Genomic DNA, 21,321 nt, shown 5'->3' with positions numbered 1-21,321 from the left:
GGAAGCAGGCCCCCCACTGAGCAGAGAGCCCAATGTGGGACTCGATCCCAGGACCCTGAGATCATGACCTGAGCCAAAGGCAGCGGCTTAACACACTGAGCCACCCAGGTGCCCCATAGGGCTCTTTTAAAACAAGGTCTAAACGTGCTCCTGGGATTTCTAAAAAGTTCAAACTCATTCCTAAGCTGTGCAGTCACACTCCCTAGATCCTTTCTTTCTTTCTTTCTTTTTTTTTTTTTTTTTAAGATTTTATTTATTTATTTAACACAGAGAGAGATCACAAGTAGGCAGAGAGGCAGGCAGAGAGAGAGAGGAGGAAGCAGGATCCCCACCGAGCAGAGAGCCCAATCCGGGGCTCGATCCCAGAACCCTGGGATCATGACCCGAGCCGAGGCAGAGGCTTTAACCCACTGAGCCACCTAGGTGCCCCAGATCCTTTCTATTTCACAAGATTCCTCTTTAACCTGCTGTAGTGGGATAGCTAAATACCCAAACTTTGCTTGTTTGTTGTAACTTCAACTGAGAACTAGAAGCATTTCATATTCCTCAGCTCTGAACACCAGAAGTGATTTTTGGAAGTAGGGTTGTATGCTCAGATGCTTCATCTGAGTGTAAATGTTAAACTCTTTGGATATGTTCTAGTGCAATTTCTTGACTCCCCACCCCCCCAGTTTCTTTTGTGTGATTTCTTCAAAATCGCATGTCATTTCAAATTAGTGTACAAAGAGCTCAAAAGTGCGCAGGTACTTCTCTTGTATTATTTAGTTAATTTAAATATTTCATAAGGGAACTTAGTGGCATTCCACAATTATCCTGAAAGCTGCAAACACAAATTATTCATTACTGGCACTTATGAAAACACTTTTTCGGTATAACCATTTATGAATCTTCAGCTGTTTTTTATTTTTTTATTCTTTAATCTAGCTGACACCCTCGGAATTCCTGAAGGAAATGTCCCTCACCACAGAGCAGAGACTGGCTAATACACGTTTGATGTGCCGACCACAGATCATCGAACTTTTAGATATGGGGGAAACGCACCAAAAGGTAGCTACCTCCTGTCATACTTGTTAATGAGGCAGGCTCTGGAATAATGTGAACATTCTAGAACAACAGGAACTAAGTCACGGTTATTATTTCCAGGCTAATTCCTTATTGAGTTTGTGTTATATATTCTTTTTCTACCTCTTTTGATCTTGATATTTGTTGATTTAATATGGATAGAATTATAATTAATAAGTACAAATAACTTTTGACTAGTCACGTTTCTTAGTTACTTCTGGACGCTATTGTTTATAAGTCAGGAGTAGTTCCAAGGATTATAGTGGCCAAATCCAATTAAGTCATCTTCTTAACACAGCAATAAATCCCATCTTCCCTGAGCTGTCATCACTAGAAAGGAAGAAGGTGGAATTGTTTATTAAAGGCGGCATTTGTTATCTGTTCTGGCTCACTTCCAATAGCAAATGTATTCATTTAGTTTCTAAAGAATAGTTATTTTAACCTGTTTTTATATTCTAATGTAAACCATGAATTCCAGGCTTTAGGAGTATATGGTTATAAAATAAGGTCTTATTTCCTACTTTTAAATTAATTTCTTGAATTAGATGCTTTACTTTTTATGTACAAATTATGGTATGAACTTCCATTCGTCAGACTGATGGAGATCTGCCTCCTCTTAAAGGCTTTCCTGGGCTAATCCTGAGAGATTTCCAGAGATCTTTCCCCCGTCATGAATGAGTTCCTGAGGCTCTTTTGCACTTGCTGCAGCACCATTGCCTTCCCTGTGTAGGATCTACACAAAATTTGCTCTTCCTCTGAGCCTTGCAAATTTAGTTATGGTTTCTTCTCTTTTTTTGAGGCCAGTAGCATGGCTTCTCCCAATACTAACTTATCCTGATCAAGGGCTATTTGCTCCTTTCCCATCACGTAACTGAGACCAGCCTTATTTTCCTGCATATTTTCCTGTATGTACTGCTTGTATGTTTTTTTTTTTTTAAGATTTTATTTATTTGACAGAGATCACAAGTAGGCAGAGAGAGAGGAAGGGAAGCAGCCTCCCTGCCGAGCAGAGAACCTGATGTGGGGCTCAATCCCAGGACCCTGGGATCATGACCTGAGCCGAAAGCAAGGGTTTAACCCACTGAGCCACTCAGGCGCCCCTGCTTGTGTGTGTTTTAACATATTTTGACCCCTGCTATGAAGGATGACATAATTAGTACACTTTACTGTATTTCATCATTTCTCCTTTTTCTTTCTCAACTCATTTGGTTATTTTTACTTTATTTTCTAGAGTTTTATTTGTTCCTAGTTGGGCGACAGTCATCTTTCACCAATCTCTTCAAGAAGAGCCTATGGATACTATACATCCTTGGTTTTTTGTTTAACAATATATGCCTATTTCCTTTATATCAAATTTCAGATTTTCCCCATAAAAGCTGTGCAGGCATTTTCCTCACTACCTTCTGGCTTTAATGGTAAGCAGAAATATGATGCATAATGGTATGCAGAAGTGTGATGAAGCCAGCTTGATTTATCCCACTACAGATATGTCAGTCTTTTAGCTCTTATGGCCAAAGACTGTTTATTCTAATTTAGTATGCAGTAATTTTTTAAACTTTTCTTGATATACTATCACGTATCTTTAGTTTACTTCTAGAAAATTTTTCTTGAACGACCCAGTATTTGTTCTTGCCATTTTTCATTCTTCTTGAGGACTATCAATTATGAATATGTTGGACCTTCTTTGTCTACCTTTCTAGATATTGTATTCTCTTGCCAACCATTTTTAATTTTCTGTTCATTTCCATTTCATTGTAATTATTTCCATCAGGTTATACTCTATGTTCCTTACTTTGAATCTTGTGTATATGTGTTTCTCTTATCATTCATCCTTGAGTTTGACCAGTTCAGTACTTCTGGATTGTCTCACAGCATTAGTCTCAGCATCCCTTTTTATTTACTTGTAGCTCAGCTATCATATTCCTTTTATTTTCTTCCTACTTCCTACTTTCTTCTTTTATTTTTTGGGTCACTCTTCTGTTCCTGATCACTAAATGTTGGAACTCCCCAGTACTTGGTCCTTGAACTTGTTTTTCTTTTGAACTCATTCTTCAAGTGGTCCCTTCTAGGAGCAGGCTTTAATTTCTACTTTTTTAAATGTTTACTTTCACAACTGTTTATCTTGCTGTGGCCCATCCTCTGAACTCTGGGTCAGTTATTCAGCCCAATGAATGATTGGCAGCTCAAACTTAAAACATTCAAGCTCTAACTTTTGTGTTTCCTTCATTCCCTAAAGACACAATCTTGTCTCTTTTGTCTCCTCCATCTAGTATATATTTTCTCAGGCCAGAAACCTACCTTGGGATTATCTCTGATGCTCTTTTTTTCTTTCATCTTATATGAAATCCAATGACAAGCGCTATAAACTTCTGCTTTTACAAATATGGCTTTAATCAAACTGCTTCTCACCAGCTGCACCAATACCCTCCCAGTTCAAACCACCATTCTCTAGACTACTGAAATAGTCTCCATGTTTCCATCTCATTCCACCATCATCAATTCTGCACAAAGAAGAAAGAATGATTTTTTAAAAATGTAAACTGGGACATGTTACTTCCATGTGTAAAGCCATCCAGCAGCTTCCTCTTACCCTCAGAGATATAGGGTCCTGCATTGTCTAATCCTATTTCCCTCACAGACCTCTTTCCCTTCCACTCTTCCCTAGCTCATTCTCTCTAGCTGTGCCCCCTCCCCTTTTGTTGCTCTTCGAACACTCAATGATAATCCACCCCTCAGGACCTTTGCACCTGCTAGTCATTCTAACTGTAATCTATTCTCTCAGATCTTTGCAGGATTTGCTTAGATCTCTGCTTGGATGTATTTTCCTCAGAGAGGCTCTCCCTTGACACCTGTTGAAAAGAGCATACACCTTGCATTCACACTCTCTCCATGTCTGTTAGTTTTCTCTGTAGCCAAATCACTTTATTTTTTATCCATTTCCCCAAGAATGTCAGCTTCATGAGGGCAAGGGCTTTGTTGGCTTTGCTCACTACTGTGTGCTTAACATTTGGAGAATATTGGAAACTCAATTAGTATTTATGAGTGAACACATGAATTTTTCATCACTTTGATTGCTTAAGTCCTCCCTGCCTCTTAATTATTTGCTTTGTGGTTTCATATTTTTTTCCATTATGTCTTTTGGGTTTATAGTCAAACAGTGTAGCCAATATTTTCATTGGTTCATGGCAACTTTCCTATTAACTCTTCTTCACTTGCCATTTTCTTTATCCCTTTGTTTTCCTTGAATATTTTTGCACTGATCTTGATTTATCAAGATATTACTATTATTGTTACCACTCATTTTTGGAGGGAAGAGGGGCATTTTTCCCGGACTTGTGATCTGCAGGAAATTCTTGTTGGGGCATGTCCTAGTGGTGTCCCAGACCAATAGTAATCCTTCATGATTCTCAGCACAGCATTTTATGAAAGAGGATTGTGTGCATGTGTTTATTTGGAAGGGGGCTGAGAGGAAGGAAGGAAGAATGAGCTGTGTTAGCCTTTTCCCAGAATTGTGACTTGTGGGGGCCCTTAGGAATCAGAATCCTTCTCTTCTAGCCTGCCTCAGTGGAAAAACTCCTTCCTATAAACATGTGAATTTATGTGTTGCCCATTTGGCCTTGCCTTCCCTGCTGTTTCCTGGTGCCAAATGGCATACAATTTCTTATTGACATTTCTAGTATTCTAAACAAGGAGTTGGTGGTTTTGCCTATCAGAGTATGCCACCTGCTTAAGAGGTCTGTATAGTGCAAGCCTTACCTGAGATCTGAAATTGTGGACGTTCTCACTGGGTATCTCTTAACCCTGGTTATTTGTGGCAGGAGGGGTGGGGAAGGGAGCTCAAGCTGCCAGTTAAAACCTATACAAAGTCCATCTTGGAGTCTGTCATTTATGCTGAAATCCATTGTTTCCTCTGCACTATAGGGCCTCTGTCATAGGTCCAGTGATCTGTTTCTGGACTTATCCACACCACTGGTCAGTTTATTCAAATCCAAAACATGGTATTTAATTGCTCTCTCTCTATATATATATATTTATTTATTTCATATAAATATTAATTTATTTCACTATAATAAAAGCAGTGGCAGAAGAGGGGCAGAGGGACAGAGAGAATTATAAGCAGGCTCCATGCCCAGGGCAGAGCCTATTGGGGGGCTTGATATCACAACCCTGAGATCATAACCTGAACCAAAACCAAGAGTTTGACACTTCACCGAGCCACCCAGGTGGTCCCCCAAACTATATATATATATATATATATATATTTGACAATTTTATTTATTTATTTGACAGAGAGAGAGAGATCACAAGCAGGCAGGGAGGCAGGCAGAGGGGGAGAGGGAAGCAGGCTCCCCGTTGAGCAGAGAGCCCAATGCTGGCCCGATCAGGACCCTGAGATCGCAACCCAAGCTGAAGGCAGAGGCTTAACCCATTGAGCCACTCAGGTGCCCCCTTTTTAATCAATTTCTAATGTTAAAACAACTTTGAACTTCTGAGACAAACCCAATTTGGTCATGATATGTTATCCTTTTTATATATTGTGGGTTTCAGTTTACTAATGTTTTGTTCCTTAAAAAAAAAAATCTATTGTATATAACTAATTTTAGCCTATAGTTTTCCTTTCTCCCGCTATGTTTCTTAGTTATAAGAAAGTTGTGCTACCATCATCAATTTGGGAAATATTAATTTTGTTTCTTTCCTTTGGGAGAGTTTCTATAATATTCATGCTTTTTCTTTAAATGTTTGCTAGAATTTGCTTGTAAAGTTATTTGGGCTGGCGTTTTCTCTATCAAAAGTTTTTACTTACAGATTCAATTTCGTAGTTCAAGAACTGCTCATATTTTCCATTTCTTCTTGTGCTAGTGTTGATAAATTGTATTTTCTTAGGATTTGTAACTTTAATCTAAATTTTCACATTTCTTGACATAATACCCAGTTATTATCTTTTCAGTTAGTTCAGTTTCTGTTGTAATGTCCTTATTTTCATTCTTTATATTGGCTCTTTGTGACTTCTGTCTTGTTTTCTTTTTTTTTTTCCATTTATTTATTGTCAGCATAACAGTATCATTATTTTTTCACCACACCCAGTGCTCCGTGCAATCCGTGCCCTCTATAATACTTTCTTGACCATACTCACCAGTTATTTTGTCAATTTTATTAGTCTTTAAAGGCTTGACTTTTGGCTCTGTTGATTCTGTAGTTACTTTCCATTTTATGAATTTTTATTGTTTTGGTTATATCATTTTTTCCATTTTGTTTGGTTTTTTAAATGTTTGCTATTGCTTTTCTAAATTATTGAGATGAATGCTTACATCTTCATTTTGCAGACTATACTAAGGTGCCCCAGGGTGCAACTATGTACTCACAGAGCAACATGGAATATTCTAAAATTTCAAGGAGACATGGCAATGCTCAAAACCTATTGGATTCTACCCAAGCTAATAGCTTGAGATAATTTATACTTTTAACATTAGATTGTACTATCTTGTTAAGCTCTTCAGTTCCTTCACATAGATATTTGTTGATAGAGTTTTTCTTGTTATTTTCATAGGGAAATCATGATCTTATTCACCATTGCTATAAATGGAAGTTTTGGGTTGGTGTTCTAATTAGCCTGTATTTTTTAAACGAGGACCAAATCTTCTACTTTCTTTTGTATTAAACAAATTGTTCACAATAACTTCAGTACTTATCACAATTATTGCCTATAGTAGTTACCCCCTTCTGAGTGTTTTGTATGTTTTTAGTATTAACATCCATAGGTCTATGTAGTATTTTCATTTATTGCCCTGTCATTTCTGCCACTGTGGGACTGTATAATGAATTTACTCTTTCAATGCAGTCCTCAGGAGTTGACCTGGATCAGGCATTATTCCAGCCCTTTCCATCAGAAATTGTATTTCAGAACTATACTCCCTGTGAAGTCTATGAAGTTCCACTCATTTTGAGGAATAATGACAAAGTGAGTATTTTTGCTGGATGTACCTTTTATTGATATGTAAGGGATTAAATAAAGTGGGATCCTATAGGGTCTTAGATGAATTCTTTAATTTGAGAGGCCTAGAAAAGTAGATTAAAAACATGCACTTTGACTATAAGTTTAATGAAGACAAGATTGGTGTTGATTTACTCATGTGTGTTCCGACCCAGATCAGTGTCCACCAGATGATCAACTCCCAATATGTATAGTAACATTTTGTTGAGTAAAATACTAGCTAGGTAAATGTCTCAATTTTTAAAAAAATGTTTATTTGTTTATTTTAGAGAGAAAGAGAATGAATGGTGGTGGTGGGGTTATGGGCAGGGAGTGAGAGAGCCTTAAGCATACTCTTCTCTAAGCATGGGCTCGATCTCATGACCCCAAGACCATGACAGGAGCTGAAACCTAGAGTTGGCTGCTTAACGGACTGAGATACCAAGGTGCCCCAAATGTCATGAAATTCTTATGTGTGACCAGTTTAGCTAGGTTTTCATTCAAACAGGGTAAAACGTACATTTATGTTTTCTGCATTAGGGCCTCTGTAAACTCTACTCATATGAATTGCAGTTGTTGAGGTAAATTATTTATACTTTATAAATTGTCCTTTTTTAAAAACTTCAAAACAAATGTATCTCCCTTTCTTCTTTTTCTTTCTCCAAACTTCAAAACAGATATATCTCTCTTTCTCCTTTTTCATTCTCCTCCTTTTTACCTTAGATAGCCTTCAAATTTTTGTCTACAGATCATTTTGGACAGCTTCTCACAATGTCTATACCTTGGCCTTTTGTCATGGCAACTGAGAGTTTCTTCTCCATCCATATGCCTTTTTCCCCGCTAGAGATAAATTATGGTTTACTTCAAGAAAAGGTATTAAGTGCCTGAAGAGTTCCTTGACATCTAACAATAATGGAAGAAAGAATAATGTGGGGAGTCAGCATGAAGCACAGTTAAATGTGAAAAGTAATCAGAAGGAGAGAAAAGCATCTGAGAGATACTGAACTTCAGATGTGGAGACAGGTAGGAATACCTCAGGAGTTCAAGAATGTGGAGACAAAAATTCTAGCTGTAAGAAAAAGAAGGAAAATAAATGAAGACTATGCAAGAAAACTTTTAGTTATATTTGGTACAATAGCTCATTAAAGGAATCGCTGATGCCTTTCAGAGATCAATGGGGTGATGTGGTGACAGTAAAGTCAGACTCTGGAGAAAATAGTATATTTAGTTCTTGGCTACAGGAGTGCTAGCAAGAGAAGCTCAAGGGACAGAAGTTAAAAGGGTAGGCAGAGAGAAGAAAAAGAATCTGAGATGCTCAGAATTATGCCCCTAGACCTCAAGAAGAGATGTATTCCATAGACATCAGGACTCTCTCTTTTCATATAGGCTGCCAACCAGTTCCCTTTGTCAATTCCAGTTCTCTTTTTCCCTTTCTCCATGACTTTTTGACTCTTGCTCAAGTATTTTAAGGCTGTTAAAGACAGAGAGGAGCTAGCCCAAGGGATATTTTGATCACTCTTCCTTGGCCCTAAACAAGAAATGATTGCCAGTGGGTATAATATGAGCAAGTAAAGGGTATGGGCCATTTTGTAAGTTTTGTCTGCCAAGGGGCACTAAGTTCTCATGGATAACCCAGTACCTCTTGGTTCAATGCTGCTACAGTGTGACCTCATGAAAGGAAGGTCTTCATCCAGGGAAAGCCCAGCTACAAAAAGTAGATTGATTTCTCAAGCCTAGGCAGGCTTGTCCTTGGGTAACTCACCCAAGAACAAGCCTGCTTCTCTACTTCCTTAGTTCATGGACTCATAAAGAACTGCTGGGATAGATATGGGGCACAGAAATATGCTTTCTATCTTATTTGCCATTTATTTCCTTCCTCATTGGCACTGAATGCAAAAGATAGAGCCTGTTTGGTCATTATTTCTCTATCTCACAATACAAGGTGGGAGTAAGCTATGAACCCTCTACAAGGCTCAACTTGATTCTACTTAGGATATAATCATTAGAACCCAGACTCTAGAGTCAGACTAATTAGGTGGATTCCAGCAGAGCTGTCTCCCAGCTGCAGACCGTGGGTAAGTCGCTTCACTACTCTGGGCCATGGTGGTACTAATAGTACCCATTTCAATCCACTTTGTGGAATATTAAATGAGGTAATGAACGCAAAGCCTTCAGCTCAGTGTCTGTCACATAGGAAGCACTAAACCATTATTATTGTCATTACTATTACCATTACCTACTGTTGTTGGTATTTTCCTTTTTCATTTTTAATCTATGATTCTGCCTTTGCCAGAAGTATTCTCAGCAAGCTTCCACAGTGTCAATCTGTCCATCGTAAATGACACTGCACCTTCCCCTTACCAGCAAAGCCAGATGGACTCCTATCACATTGGCATGTCTCTTCCTTAACCCCCACTCTCTAGCCTTAGCATCTGTCTGAATTCTCTCTCTGCATTTCTTCTTTCTTTGCCCATCTAGGTTTCAGTTTTGAGAGCTTGTGTGGGTTCTTTTGCCCTCATTTTGCACCTGAGACTTCTCCGTCACCTTTAACTATATAGTTCACTGTCTTCTGTCCCCCTTGAGTCTTCAAAAAAAAAAAAATCTTTTCCCTTTCCCTGTGTCCCTGGAACCTCCACCCCCATTCTTCTTGCATTTGTATGTCTTTTATTGCTTAGACTGTGTTAGATAAACAGAGATACGTACTCTGGGCAAGGCAAGCAGAGCAGAGCAGAGGAGGATTTGAAGAGAAGGAGAAGCTCTTTGAAGCCGCTCTGACACTGGCCTGGGGACCCTGTGCTATTGCTCTGTTCTTGCTCACAGTGGTGTCTACTGAGGACTGTGACCCAGATGGAAGGTGGGCTGAGGCTGGGGCTTGCTGAAGGACACTGAGGACAAGCGTCCTGTTCCGCGTCTGTAGAACGGGGGTCATAAGGTAGCTCTAAGGATATTGAGACGATTAAGGCCTGCCTTCTGTGCAGGGGCTGGTCCACAGCAGGCATGCAGGAAGTGTGAATTCTTCTCCCGGATCACTTCTCAAATGTTGGGAAATCCAGCTTACCTCTGCTGTGTGGCTGGGGTTTTAGCTGATCAAGCAGTTCCTCTTCAAACATGGTCTTATTTATTTATTTAGATTTTAGTTATTTACTTGACAGAGAGAGAGCAAGGGCACAAGCAGGGGGAGCAGCAGAGGGAGAGGGAGATGTGGGGCGTGATCCCAGGATCATAGGTTCATGACTGGACCCAAAGGCAGACACTTAACCTACTGAACCACCTAGGTGCCCTGTATCATTTAAAATGATGCAATGAACAAAGGCTTGCAATGACAATAAAAATGAATAATAACTTCAGTAAAAATTAAAGCTCAAATGCACTGAGTGAGTCATCTCCTCTCACAGCTGAAATGGAAGTAAAGCCTTGACCAAGGTCGTGCGTGGCTAATGAGAAGCTGATGGAGATTTCCTGGTGGACAGCAAAGCCCGTGCTTCAGCTTCTGCTTTTTCACAGGCACAGTGTCCACCGTGGTGTGTTTCTCTTGCAGATTCCAAGGTTGGTGAAAGTCACTGGGGAAAGTTCACCTTACTTTAAAGTCATCAGCCCCAAAGATTCCGGCCACAAAGTAGCTCCCGGCGTGCCATCTATATTCCGAATCCTCTTCTCTCCAGAGGAGAACAAGGTAGGAAAGTGGTCGAATACGTGTCGCTAGCGGTTTGTAATTCTGAACATTCGCCGAGGTGGTGCTGGTGCTGGTGCTGGTGCTGGCAGTGTTGTTGTCAGTGGTGCTGGTAGTTGTGTTGCTGATAGTGTTGGTGGCAGTTGGTGGTGTTGAGGGGGTGGTGTTGGTGTCGATGGTGTTAGTGGTGGGGTTGGTTAGAGCAGCAGTACGGGTGGCCGAGAGGAGGGGGCAGCGCACCCCTGGGTATGAGGGAAGGACTGTCAAAGAGACCCGAGGGCTTCCATGAGCTCTAAGTACCCGGGGTATAAAGAGGGGTCATCGTTGTGGGTGCTCCCCCACCCCCATCACCTACCTCAGCATATTTATATTGGACTACGAGCCAGAGGGTCACCAAAAAGGAAAAGGTGTGCTCTAGATGCAGGCAGTCGAGGCAAAAGATAGAGATTGTGGCTTCCTGGAGATTTGGGATCTTAGTTAGTTGCGTCCCTCCTCCCCGGGTTCTAACAAGTTTAGAAGAGACTGAAGATCCAAATATTGATCATGGTAGGATTCTTATTAATGGCAAAGAATGTGGCCAGTACCTGAGGCCCGGAAAGAGCCTTCTCTTGCTCCCCAGTGTTGGCAGATAACTGGGCTTTGAGGGGCTGACGTCCGGATAGCTCCGCTGAAGCCCGAGCAGACCAGCTAGAGCTAAGAGCAGGGACCTGCCTGGTCTGCTCAGCCCTGTCCACACCTCGAAAGGCCAGAAAGAGCCTACGTTCAAAGACAGGCCATTTCCCCTCCACACGAGCCCAGCTCTGTTCCCAAACCCGTCCATTCTGAAGCCCTCTCAGTTGTAGAAATTCTAGTTCCTCCTGGAGGGAAGGACCAGCGAAGGGGGACTGAGGATGGAGGCTTCCTCCCCAGCCCTCTTCCAGGATTTCAAAACTGTGGGTTGAGTTTTCTTCTCTGTGGACCAAAGTGGGGACGTGTGGGGAGGAGGAAAGGACTTTTACCGGCATAATTAAAGGAGTGAGGACAAAAACAAGGCTCAAATAGGCAAAATAAAATGTCAGGTTATATATAATGTTAATGGTGTGTGCTCGTCTGTATTGTGCCCTTAGGGTTAGAACCACAAAAGCATGTTAGAGACAGAAAGAACCAGCTTTGAATCCCTGCTTCTTCATCACTAATACCTATCAGCCACTTTGATGCCATTACCAGTATCACTGTCACTATTGCTACTACTCCTGCTTCCTGGAGAGCAGGGATAGAGAATATCATGTGGTCGGCCAAGTGTGTATCCCTCTAGTGAGTGGGTAGAAATTCTCTTATAATAATGCTGCTGTTATAATTTTGCCACTTTGTAGCGTTTGGGTTGTATTCATGGACCTATAATTTTGCCTGGGGCCCTAGGGAAATAAATGGAAAGATAAATAGTTCCAGAAGTAGTGAGGTTTTTGATGTGCTATTGTTATTCTCTGCTATCACAGTCTTTGGTTTTTTCCTTGAGGATCTAGATCTGAATACCATCTGTGAAGAGATTGGTATCGGATTTAGTTTGAGTGTCAAGTTCCTCCACTGTCTTTTGGGTAGGAAGCCTTTGTGCAACTTGAAATAGAAAGCTTGCTGGATTGGAGGAGCTGGAGTTCCTTACTTCTTTTCTGTGCTGGAGAAAATATGTCTTCTGTTGGATAAGTATTGTTCTACCTGTAGGGAGTCTGGCTGAGAAATGCACACACGGGAGTTTCTGAGGAGGTGGAATGTTCTGTATGTGTGACAAGTGTGTGGGTTATATGGATGAATTCATTTGTCAAAATTGTATGTTTAATATTTATGCTTTCTAATATATCTAAATTCGACCTTAAAAACTATAACATAGAATAATTGCAATGGAAGGGGGAGTAGAAGGAGATCTAGATGAAGCCAGGATGGCAGAAGGTGAATATTTGTTGAAGCTGGCTGGCAGGGGCCCAGCGCTTGTTACACTCTTTTGTTTTCTTTGTGTATGTTTTCAATTTTCCCTAAGCAGAAGCTGAAAGGGAAAGATTTTATTGATGCTTATCTGTATAGCAAACAGATAGCCAAAATGTATGTTAGGTATGTTTGTATTTACGTGTAACTATGAAATGCTAAGCTTCCTGTTGAGGGTTATGACTTGGCTGTATTTTGTGGCTGCTTTTCTTACTCCTCGCTTTTGCATTCCCTCTTACCTTTCCATTTCACCAACAAACCCCTAATTAAAAAAACCTTATTGACAAACTCCTGTCTATTGGCAAACCCCTAATTAAAAAAATAATTAAGTTGAAAGTTGTCTTACTGTTTCTTCTAAGTATTTGAATGTCATCAAAGTCTACACGCATGTAGGTGGAAACACAGAGTGAGAACAATGGCTACCTATGAGAAATTTAAGCAGCCAATTTTGGATACAGTCAGATTTTCCTGGGCTTGGCCTCCAAGCTATCATATAATTTACAGAATGTATTTTTCTAAAATATTGTGATTTCTCCTCTTGCTGGCTTGTCTAAGACTAATGGTGGGAATTTGGGGAAGCTCCTGCTGCTAGCTCTGGTCCCCCTTTTCTGCCAAGATCCTGTTGCACGTGCCCCATCAGCAGGGTCCCTTCTCAGGAGTTTCTGCCGGTGAATCTGCATTCACTCACCGTTGGAAAGCCAGGGGGCCCATGCACAGAACGACCAGCAAGGGTGAGTCGTGCTGTCTGCAGTGCCGTTCCAGAACATGGCACAGGAGCCAGGTTTATTTCAGGGCAGAGAGAAGTCCGTCTTTTCACCGTGTCACTTTCTCTTCAGTTGGCCAAATTGATAGGCAACATACATATGTACTTTCCTTCCTTATCCCCTGCTGATGTGAGCACACTCCATTCTCATTTACCCTCCGCACATCTGGAGGGCGAGATATGTAAATTGCAGCATGCCACAGCTTAATAAGCCAGTCCCCTTTCAATTGGATTTTCAGCACCCATGTATATTAGCCCGTCGAAGATGATAATATAATTTACATTTTTCCCTGTCATCTTTTAATCTGGCTTCCTGGGGTTTAACTTGTTAAGAATGTCAAGTGCCCAGATAACAGGTGCAGCAGATTCACTCTGGCTTTCCTTATCTCTTCTTGTCAAACAGACTTAAAAAAAAAATGATCTGATATCTTATTAATCTAATAATTCTGGTGTATGTCAATGTGGTAGAGATATATTAGTGTTCTCATTACACTGTAAAATTCTGGAGCCTTGCACTTTCCTTGACCTCTTGAATCTATATCTTTACTATTAGAAGGAGAATGAAAAGTATTAGGCTTTTGTAGGAAAGCAAAACTGGGTGCTTCCTTAGACTTAAGAAAGCATCTGTTTACTATAGAATTGTCATATGGATATAATTGTGGTGATTTAAAGAGCAATTTTATTGCTGTTATGTTTTAAGAAAAAATATAATGTGTTGTCAAAATAATTTTCCTGGTTTGCTACTATAAAATTTAAAAATTGTCCAAGAAGACTAGAAAAATGTTAACGTATTTTATGCTGTCCAGGTGTACAATGATAATGAATTATATTGTCAGCGTCTTTAATTAAAGTGTAGATGCCATAAAATTTTCCAGAATCAACCATTTTTGTTGGCAAAAACTGTGATAAGGATTTGTCTTCTTCCTGCCTGGAATTCGCCCTCCCTACGTCTGTCTTAGTCATCCCATCACCCGAGTGCCTAGCACAGTGCCTGACAAATATGAAGCATGGAGTAAATATTTGTTGAGTAACATAAGTAAGTAAAAATTAATCTCAAAAAATCTAGGGAAGTTTCTTTAACTTGAAGATGGCCTACAGATGATCAAAGCAAAAACATTTAAAAAGGGCTTAAATATCTTCTTGTGCCATGAATGTATTAGACTTTCACTTTTTCTTGTTTTTCTCCATTTTATGTCACATCTTCAGTGAGTGTCTGTCACTACTGTTTAGCATTCTGAACTTGATAAACATCGTTTTGTAGTAAAGCTAACAAGGCTATTGGGAATTCTCTTTGTGAAGAACTCTTGATAGTTTAGTACCCAAATGAAGATATTAAAAATGAGTAATATTCTTTCATTCACTCTAGGCCAAGACTAGTTCTATGAGCCAGAACCCACTGGAGAACAAAACAAGCTTTGGCCTTCATGGAGCTTATGTTCCTCCATGAATAACAGGCAGATGTATAATGGAATGTCAGCTACTGATGTGGTAGAGAATAGAGAGTGATGGGCTCTTGTTTCTTTTCGGGGGAGGGGGGGAGAGGGGGTTAGGGAAGCCTCCTGTTCTCAGGTGACACTGAGCAGAGAACCAAATTAAGCTGCGCACATCCGTGGGAAGACATTTGTCGGGGAGAGGGAATAGCAACTACAAAGGCCTGTGGCTGAGACACGCCCGACAGCAGGCTCGGGGAAGAGCGGGGAGGCATGTGGTGGACGTGAAGGGACCTGCTAGAAAATGAGAGCTAGATGTATCTCAACTGGGAAGATCTGGAGAGCGACTGGACATTTGACGATAGTGGGGAGATACTGTAATTTTTTAGGTATGGTAACAGTATTGTGGTTATGTTAACTTTTTAAAGGTCCTTATCTTTAAGAGACAAATAACAAAGTATTTACAGAGGAAATAATATGGTGTATGGGGTTTGCTACAAAATCCGTGGAGCAGGAGCAGGATCGATGAAGCATGACTGCTCAGGTGCTGAAAACTTGGAAATCTGGGTGATAGATATAGATACACGTGTACATATACATATACACATACACATACACATACACATGCACATATACACATATGTATGTATATAGGTAAATATTTTTTAAGTCAGTTTGCTTAAGTCAGGGTCCAAACAAAGACCTGAATGCATCCCCGTCAGGTTCTGCCAAATGGTCCTCTATCCCCTACGTTTCCTGTAAACTGGTGGTTACATCTAGAGGCTTGACTGGATTCATATTTGATTGGGGGGGGGGCAAGAATTCTTAGGTGGTTGATTCTTCTCTTGTATTACATCAAGAGGCAAAAAATGTTCGTCATTCTGTTCTGGTTTTGTAATGATCCACTGAGGATCCTGAGGTGCAACTCCTCCAGGAAAGATAAGATACAAACGGAATCCCTTTCCTTTACCTCCCAGGGTGGGTTTTGCCTAGCAATGCCATCTCTGCCTTGCATTTTGGGATCCGTCTGGTTGACGGATTTTGCCTAGCAATGCCATCTCTGCCTTGCATTTTGGGATCCGTCTGGATCCGTGAGGATAGACTGAAGGGAGTGTGAGGTGTGGCAGCGAGTTGCCCATCCTTATCATCTAAGAGCATCCCAAATTGGGATTGGAGTCCCTGCTGCCTACAAGAAAAGACTGCGTTTCCCCCAGCCTCCTTGGTGGCTATGTGTGTCTGTGTGTTGGCCAGAGACGTGAGCGAGGTTTCCAGGTATGTGTTTGCCGAAAGCGGACTCAGCGTGCGGGTGCTTCCTTTTGCCTCTCTGCCTTCTCCTTTTGGCCTGCTGCCCAGCTGGGAGAAATAGCCGGCATCCCAAGAGTTACTGTGCTGCACGGGCCGACATGGAGGATAGATGCTGAGTGCAGTCATGGTAGAGCAAGAAGTTAGGAATTTGGGTCTCTGGGGACACGGCGGAGCCACCATCTCTATCCAGCCTGCTTACTTATGAACTGGTTTATGGGAGAGTAATAAACTTCTGCCTGTCTAATCTAAGTTGCTCGGATTTTGTTCTGTTTCCTGTTATATGCACCAGAATCCAAACCTGTTTACTACAGGCACAAGAGGCTGTTTAATAGTTGCGGTAAAAGATGAGGATGATTTGGACCAGGAAAGTGACAGCGAGGGTGTGGGAAGTAGGTGGACAAAGGATACACATTTTTGTGGTAGAGCTGTCAGGGTTTGCCAAGGGACTGGGTAATGGGTGTGAGAAAGGAGTCTAATTTGACTCCTAGTGTTTTGGCAAGCAGCTGACTGAACAGCGGTGCCATTTATTAAATAGGGAAAAGTGGAGGGAAAGCAGGTTTGTGAGGCTGGGTGGGAGTAAAGTTGGGAATTGGAAGGATTCAGGGAATCTGGTGTTTATACATTAAGTTGGAACTTCCCTTTATGCATTGAAGTGGAAATACCAAATAGGCCATTGGACACAATTATCTGTGGCCAAAGGGAGATGTTGGCTAGAGACAAATATTTGAAAATCATATAAAGATGATCCTTTCCACCCAGGGGTGGATGAGCTGATGTTGCGAGTGAGTGTGCCTCAAGAAGAAGTTGGGGAAAGGAGGAGGTGCCTGCAGAAGATGCTTCTAAGAAGGGGTGGTCATGAAGTCGGAGGAAAACCAGAAGATTCCAGTGCTCTGGAGTCCCAGATGGATGCAGTATTTCAAAAAGAAAGGAGATATCAACTTTGTATTATGTCCAAAACTATGAAAAGTAGAATAGAATAAGGATGCTGAGTTAGCCACTGGATTTGTCAAAGCCATTAGTGACCTTGGCAGGAAGACTTTCTGTGGAATGCTGTATACAGAAGCCTGAGTGGGTGGGTTGAAGAGAGAATGGCAGCAAGGAGGTGGTGATATTGAGCACAAGGAACACCCGTGAGCGGTTTTGCTGTCAAGGATAATTAGAAAAATGGGGCCGTAGCTGGAGGTGGATGTTGGGCTCAAGGGTAGATGAGTTAATATTTAAGAGGAAGCTATCCTGATGTGTCAGTGCTCAGTAAAGTGGGAAAACAGATGCTTCAGGAAAATCCTGGAGTGAGCTAGAGGGATTGAGATCTAATGCACAAGGACAGGGGTTGAGCTTAGGAACAGGAGTGAAGGCAGAGTAGACGGGTATGGGTGTTGGTGGATTAGTAGATCCGGGGGTAACTTGGAAAGCAAAAAGTTACAGGGGAAGTTAATTACCTTAAGTGGATCATTTCTACATGAATCGGAAAGCAACCACATTATCACCATACACTATGGATAAAAATGGTCAAAATAAATTCAGAAGTCTCAGGTCTCTTTACATGCCAAAGGTCAGAGGCCATTCTCTTTGAATAGACAAAGAAATGTAACCGCCACCAGGAAGCCGAGAACCCCGCTGAGTCTTATGAAGGGTCGGTGGTAAAGGGTAAGGCCCACGGTGCCTGACCAGTCTCGTTTTCAAACTGATTAGGACTTCAGAACTGATTCTTCCCTGCAGAGGGAAGAATTTCAGATTGAGATCATATTTAATAAATACTTTAAGTGGTTAAAGACTCCATAACATTTTCCAGGGACACCAAAGATTAAATTCACTGAGTCCTAATCAAATATAGCTCCAGTTTTACTCTGTGCTAGTCATTCTTCCATCAGCTTTAGGTGTGGAAGAAAGGCAGAGGGAGGATTGTGAGGGTCTAACCATGCTTGCCTCTGATGAATGCCTGGAGAGTCATTGGCTGCAGGAGAGAATGCCATTTTCCTTTGCCCGAAACTCTGAAGGACAGAATTATTGCCATGTTTGTTCTCTTATCGTGGAGCTCATATAAAAATCAAGATTCATTCTTCTCCCATCTCACAAAGTCAAATCTGCCATTTTCATATTTTGCTGCTCTGTTTTTTAAAGTTTGGGGGCTAGGTGTTTTGGAAGGAAAGCTAATGGACAAAAAGTAGACTGGATGTTTTGTCTGGAGAGCATTTTTATAAAGGATAACCTTTTAGGATAGATAGTAACTCATGGCTATGTCTCTCATAGTACAGCGGAAAGAGCTTGGAATAAATATTTTGGCTCCGAATGGTGACCTGATTGCTCTGAATCTAAATACAGTGGAAAGGGAGTATATAAACTAAAGTAATTGCTTAGCTTGAAGGCTGACAGAGTCTCCCCAGGCATTACGTCTGAATTAATTGTAAGCCAGTAGAGCGATATATAATTGTATATTACATAATCTAATATAGTCATATTAAATATAGAACTTCAGAGATTAGAATACATTTTTAGGGAGTTGTTTAAAAAATTTCTTCATATTCTTTTATGAATATATGACTTGATTATGAAAAAAATATGTACTTCAGACCAAACTTCAAATCTTCCTCTGATGGAAATTTGACATGGTTTGAAAACCTCTCTGAACATTTCAATGAGTCCCCTAAACTGTTTTAAGCTGTATGTAATTTCTTATAGAACAAAGCAGAAGGTTTGTAAATACAGAATAAAATAAGACAAATTACTTTGGGATCACCTCTCATTCTGGATTCAGTAGCATCTTTTGTTCTTTCTCTCAAAGCCTCTGTTAATATGAAGTCGCCACACGTGCCAGAAGCTTTCCAGTTCCTAACTCCCAACAAAACCTTTGCTTGCTGGGTTTGATCTACTAAGAAAAAATGAAAACGGTACTTATCTCTTTAGGATTCTGATGAATTCAGACTAGACTGTTTCATTGGTGAATTCTGTGGGGTTTTCTAGGATTAAGTATGCTTAATGCAATTTGTACTCCCTTATGTGTGATTAGCATAATTTTTGAGCCTGGCATTTCCATCTAGAAACCAGAATCAGTTGAAGAGCTAAGAGTCCAACAACTCCATTTTAATAAATTTCATGACTACTCTCCATTAGTTTTTATTACTTATTCCTACTGTAAGGCCTTTACATTTGCAATTCTCCTTGCCAGGAACACTCCCTTCCTAGATCTCGCTTGACTGGCTCCTTTTGCTGTTCAGGTTTCTATCCAAAGGCCACCTCCTCAGGAAGGCCTCCTTGATTGTTCTAACCAAAAGCAGCCTCTTCCAGCATTATCACGTTACCATGTTTTATCTTCTTCAAAGCCCTTGTTGCTTTGTGAAATTATCTTGTTGTATTGTTATCATGAGGATTTTCATTATTATTATTATTCTAACAATAAGAGAAAACACAAACCCGTATACCTTACCCAAGTCCTTGTATTTAATACAGCATTTTAATAATGACAACTAGTGTTTACGGAGTACTCACGACTCACCAAGTGCTAGACAAAGCATGTACCACACTAGGCCAGGCCACTGCCTTGCTGCGTGGACTGGTGCAGGGGCTTCCTGACTCTCCTAGCTTTTCCCATTTTAGCTTCTTGTAGTTTGCTGCCCACAGAGCAGCTAGTGATCTTCCTAAAACATAAATCAGCTTTCAACAGCAGCAGGCTTTCAGGCATCTTCGGGTCCTAACTAGTTTACCAGGCCTGGTGGGATCTGGCCGCTTTTACCTCCCTGCCCTGTCTCTAACCTCTCCTGACCTCTGACCTCTGGTCCCAAATCACACTTCCCTTAGTGTGCCGTCCAGCCACACACGGCTCAGGTCTCACTCTGCTCAGATCTCTACTGAATTATTACTGCTCACAGAGGCCTTTCCCAAGCACGTCACGTGAACAAGCAAGCAATCACTTTCCAGCCCCTTCTCATGCTTCATTTCTCGCTGCTGCTCAACATTGCTTTACTCATTTTCCTGCCCTCAGCAAATCTTTTTTGAATGTTTACTACATTCTGGGCCCCGTTCTAGGCACCGAATACACGAAGTCAGCATGATGAGCGAAGTCCCTATCGATGCTGGAGATACTAGGGGCAGGCATGTAGTGGACTCAAGAAATAGGTAAAATACGACTATGTTGAATGCTTCAGGAAAACGGAGGCAGAAGGAAAGGCTGGGGAGTGCTGGGGGTGGGGTAAGTTTAAACTTGGGCTGCCAGGAGAGGCTTTGGTGAGCCATGAGCCTTATCAAGTCCTAAAGCAGGTGAAGGAATGAGTTCTGTGAGTGACTAGAGGAAGGTGTGTTCTGCTCAGAAACGGCATTGTGTTTGCAGGCTCTGGAGGAGGAGTGGCTCTAGCATGTTTGAGGAGCAACGGGGAGTGAGCAGTGGGGAAAGGGGCTGTGGCCAGAGAGGTGACCGGACACCAGGCTGCAGCATTCACAGGCCCTCCAGGTCTCAGCCTGGCAGGCGTTCTTGAACAGAGGAGCAGTCTGAGCTGACTTACATTTTAACTGGACCCCCTTGGGCCCTTGTGTGGGACACGGACTTTAAGGGAGCAAGGGTGGAAATAGAGGCCACTTAGCCCAGGAGAGATTGGAGCGGCTTGGGGTCAGGGTGACAGGGCAGAGATGGGGAGAAGGGATTGTGATCTGAATGTATTTTGAAGGTCAGTCCTATAGAATATCCTAAGAAACTGAGAAATAGAGTGATCAAGAATTCCTCATTCCAGGGTTTTAAATCCAGGCCACTGGCCCAGTGGTGATGCCAATACCAAGATGGGGAGGCAGTAGGGGAACGGATGGAGGGTGTAGGGAGGGCCACAAGCAGGACCCAGATGGCATTATAGGGCCTACGTGGGCATGAGAAAAAGGGTCCCCCTCTGGGCTGATGCAGTTGGAGCCAGCCATGTGAGCTGGATTTCCACCCCTATTCCTTCTCCATCTTCGTGCAACTGTAGGCAGTGACATCGATCAGATGACATTTGGGATATGCCATGTGAGCATTCCTGGCGTTATGTTGTATATTAGAAGCGCTTTACTTACCTTTTCATGATCTATGTCGTTATGCAGCTTGAAGTGATGCACGTGTTGTTTTCTGCTTCATTGTATTTGCACACCTAGCTCAATAGCTGGTACCTGAACACTTCACGAATGTGGTTAAATAAATAAACTA

The 21,321-nt window shown here is 41.4% G+C and overlaps 1 protein-coding gene across 6 annotated transcripts in view; it reads left to right on the top strand.

Annotated features, from left to right (window-relative positions):
* HYDIN (HYDIN axonemal central pair apparatus protein) overlaps positions 1 to 21,321 on the top strand; it is a 381,505-nt gene that overhangs the window by 91,942 nt on the left and 268,242 nt on the right. For all 6 annotated transcript variants that reach the window (XM_082712191.1, XM_082712193.1, XM_082712188.1 and 3 more), the window contains 3 exons: positions 925 to 1,047; positions 6,902 to 7,021; positions 10,572 to 10,706. In XM_082712191.1, coding sequence (XP_082568317.1) covers positions 925 to 1,047; positions 6,902 to 7,021; positions 10,572 to 10,706 — 378 coding nt within the window. The remainder of the gene's footprint in view (positions 1 to 924; positions 1,048 to 6,901; positions 7,022 to 10,571; positions 10,707 to 21,321) is intronic.

This window comes from Mustela nivalis (genome assembly GCF_964662115.1).
Source record: "Mustela nivalis genome assembly, chromosome: 18".
In the NCBI taxonomy this organism is placed as follows: domain Eukaryota; kingdom Metazoa; phylum Chordata; class Mammalia; order Carnivora; family Mustelidae; genus Mustela; species Mustela nivalis.
The sequence above is the reverse complement of the archived record's forward strand: the minus strand, read 5'-3'. Positions and strand labels throughout refer to the sequence as shown.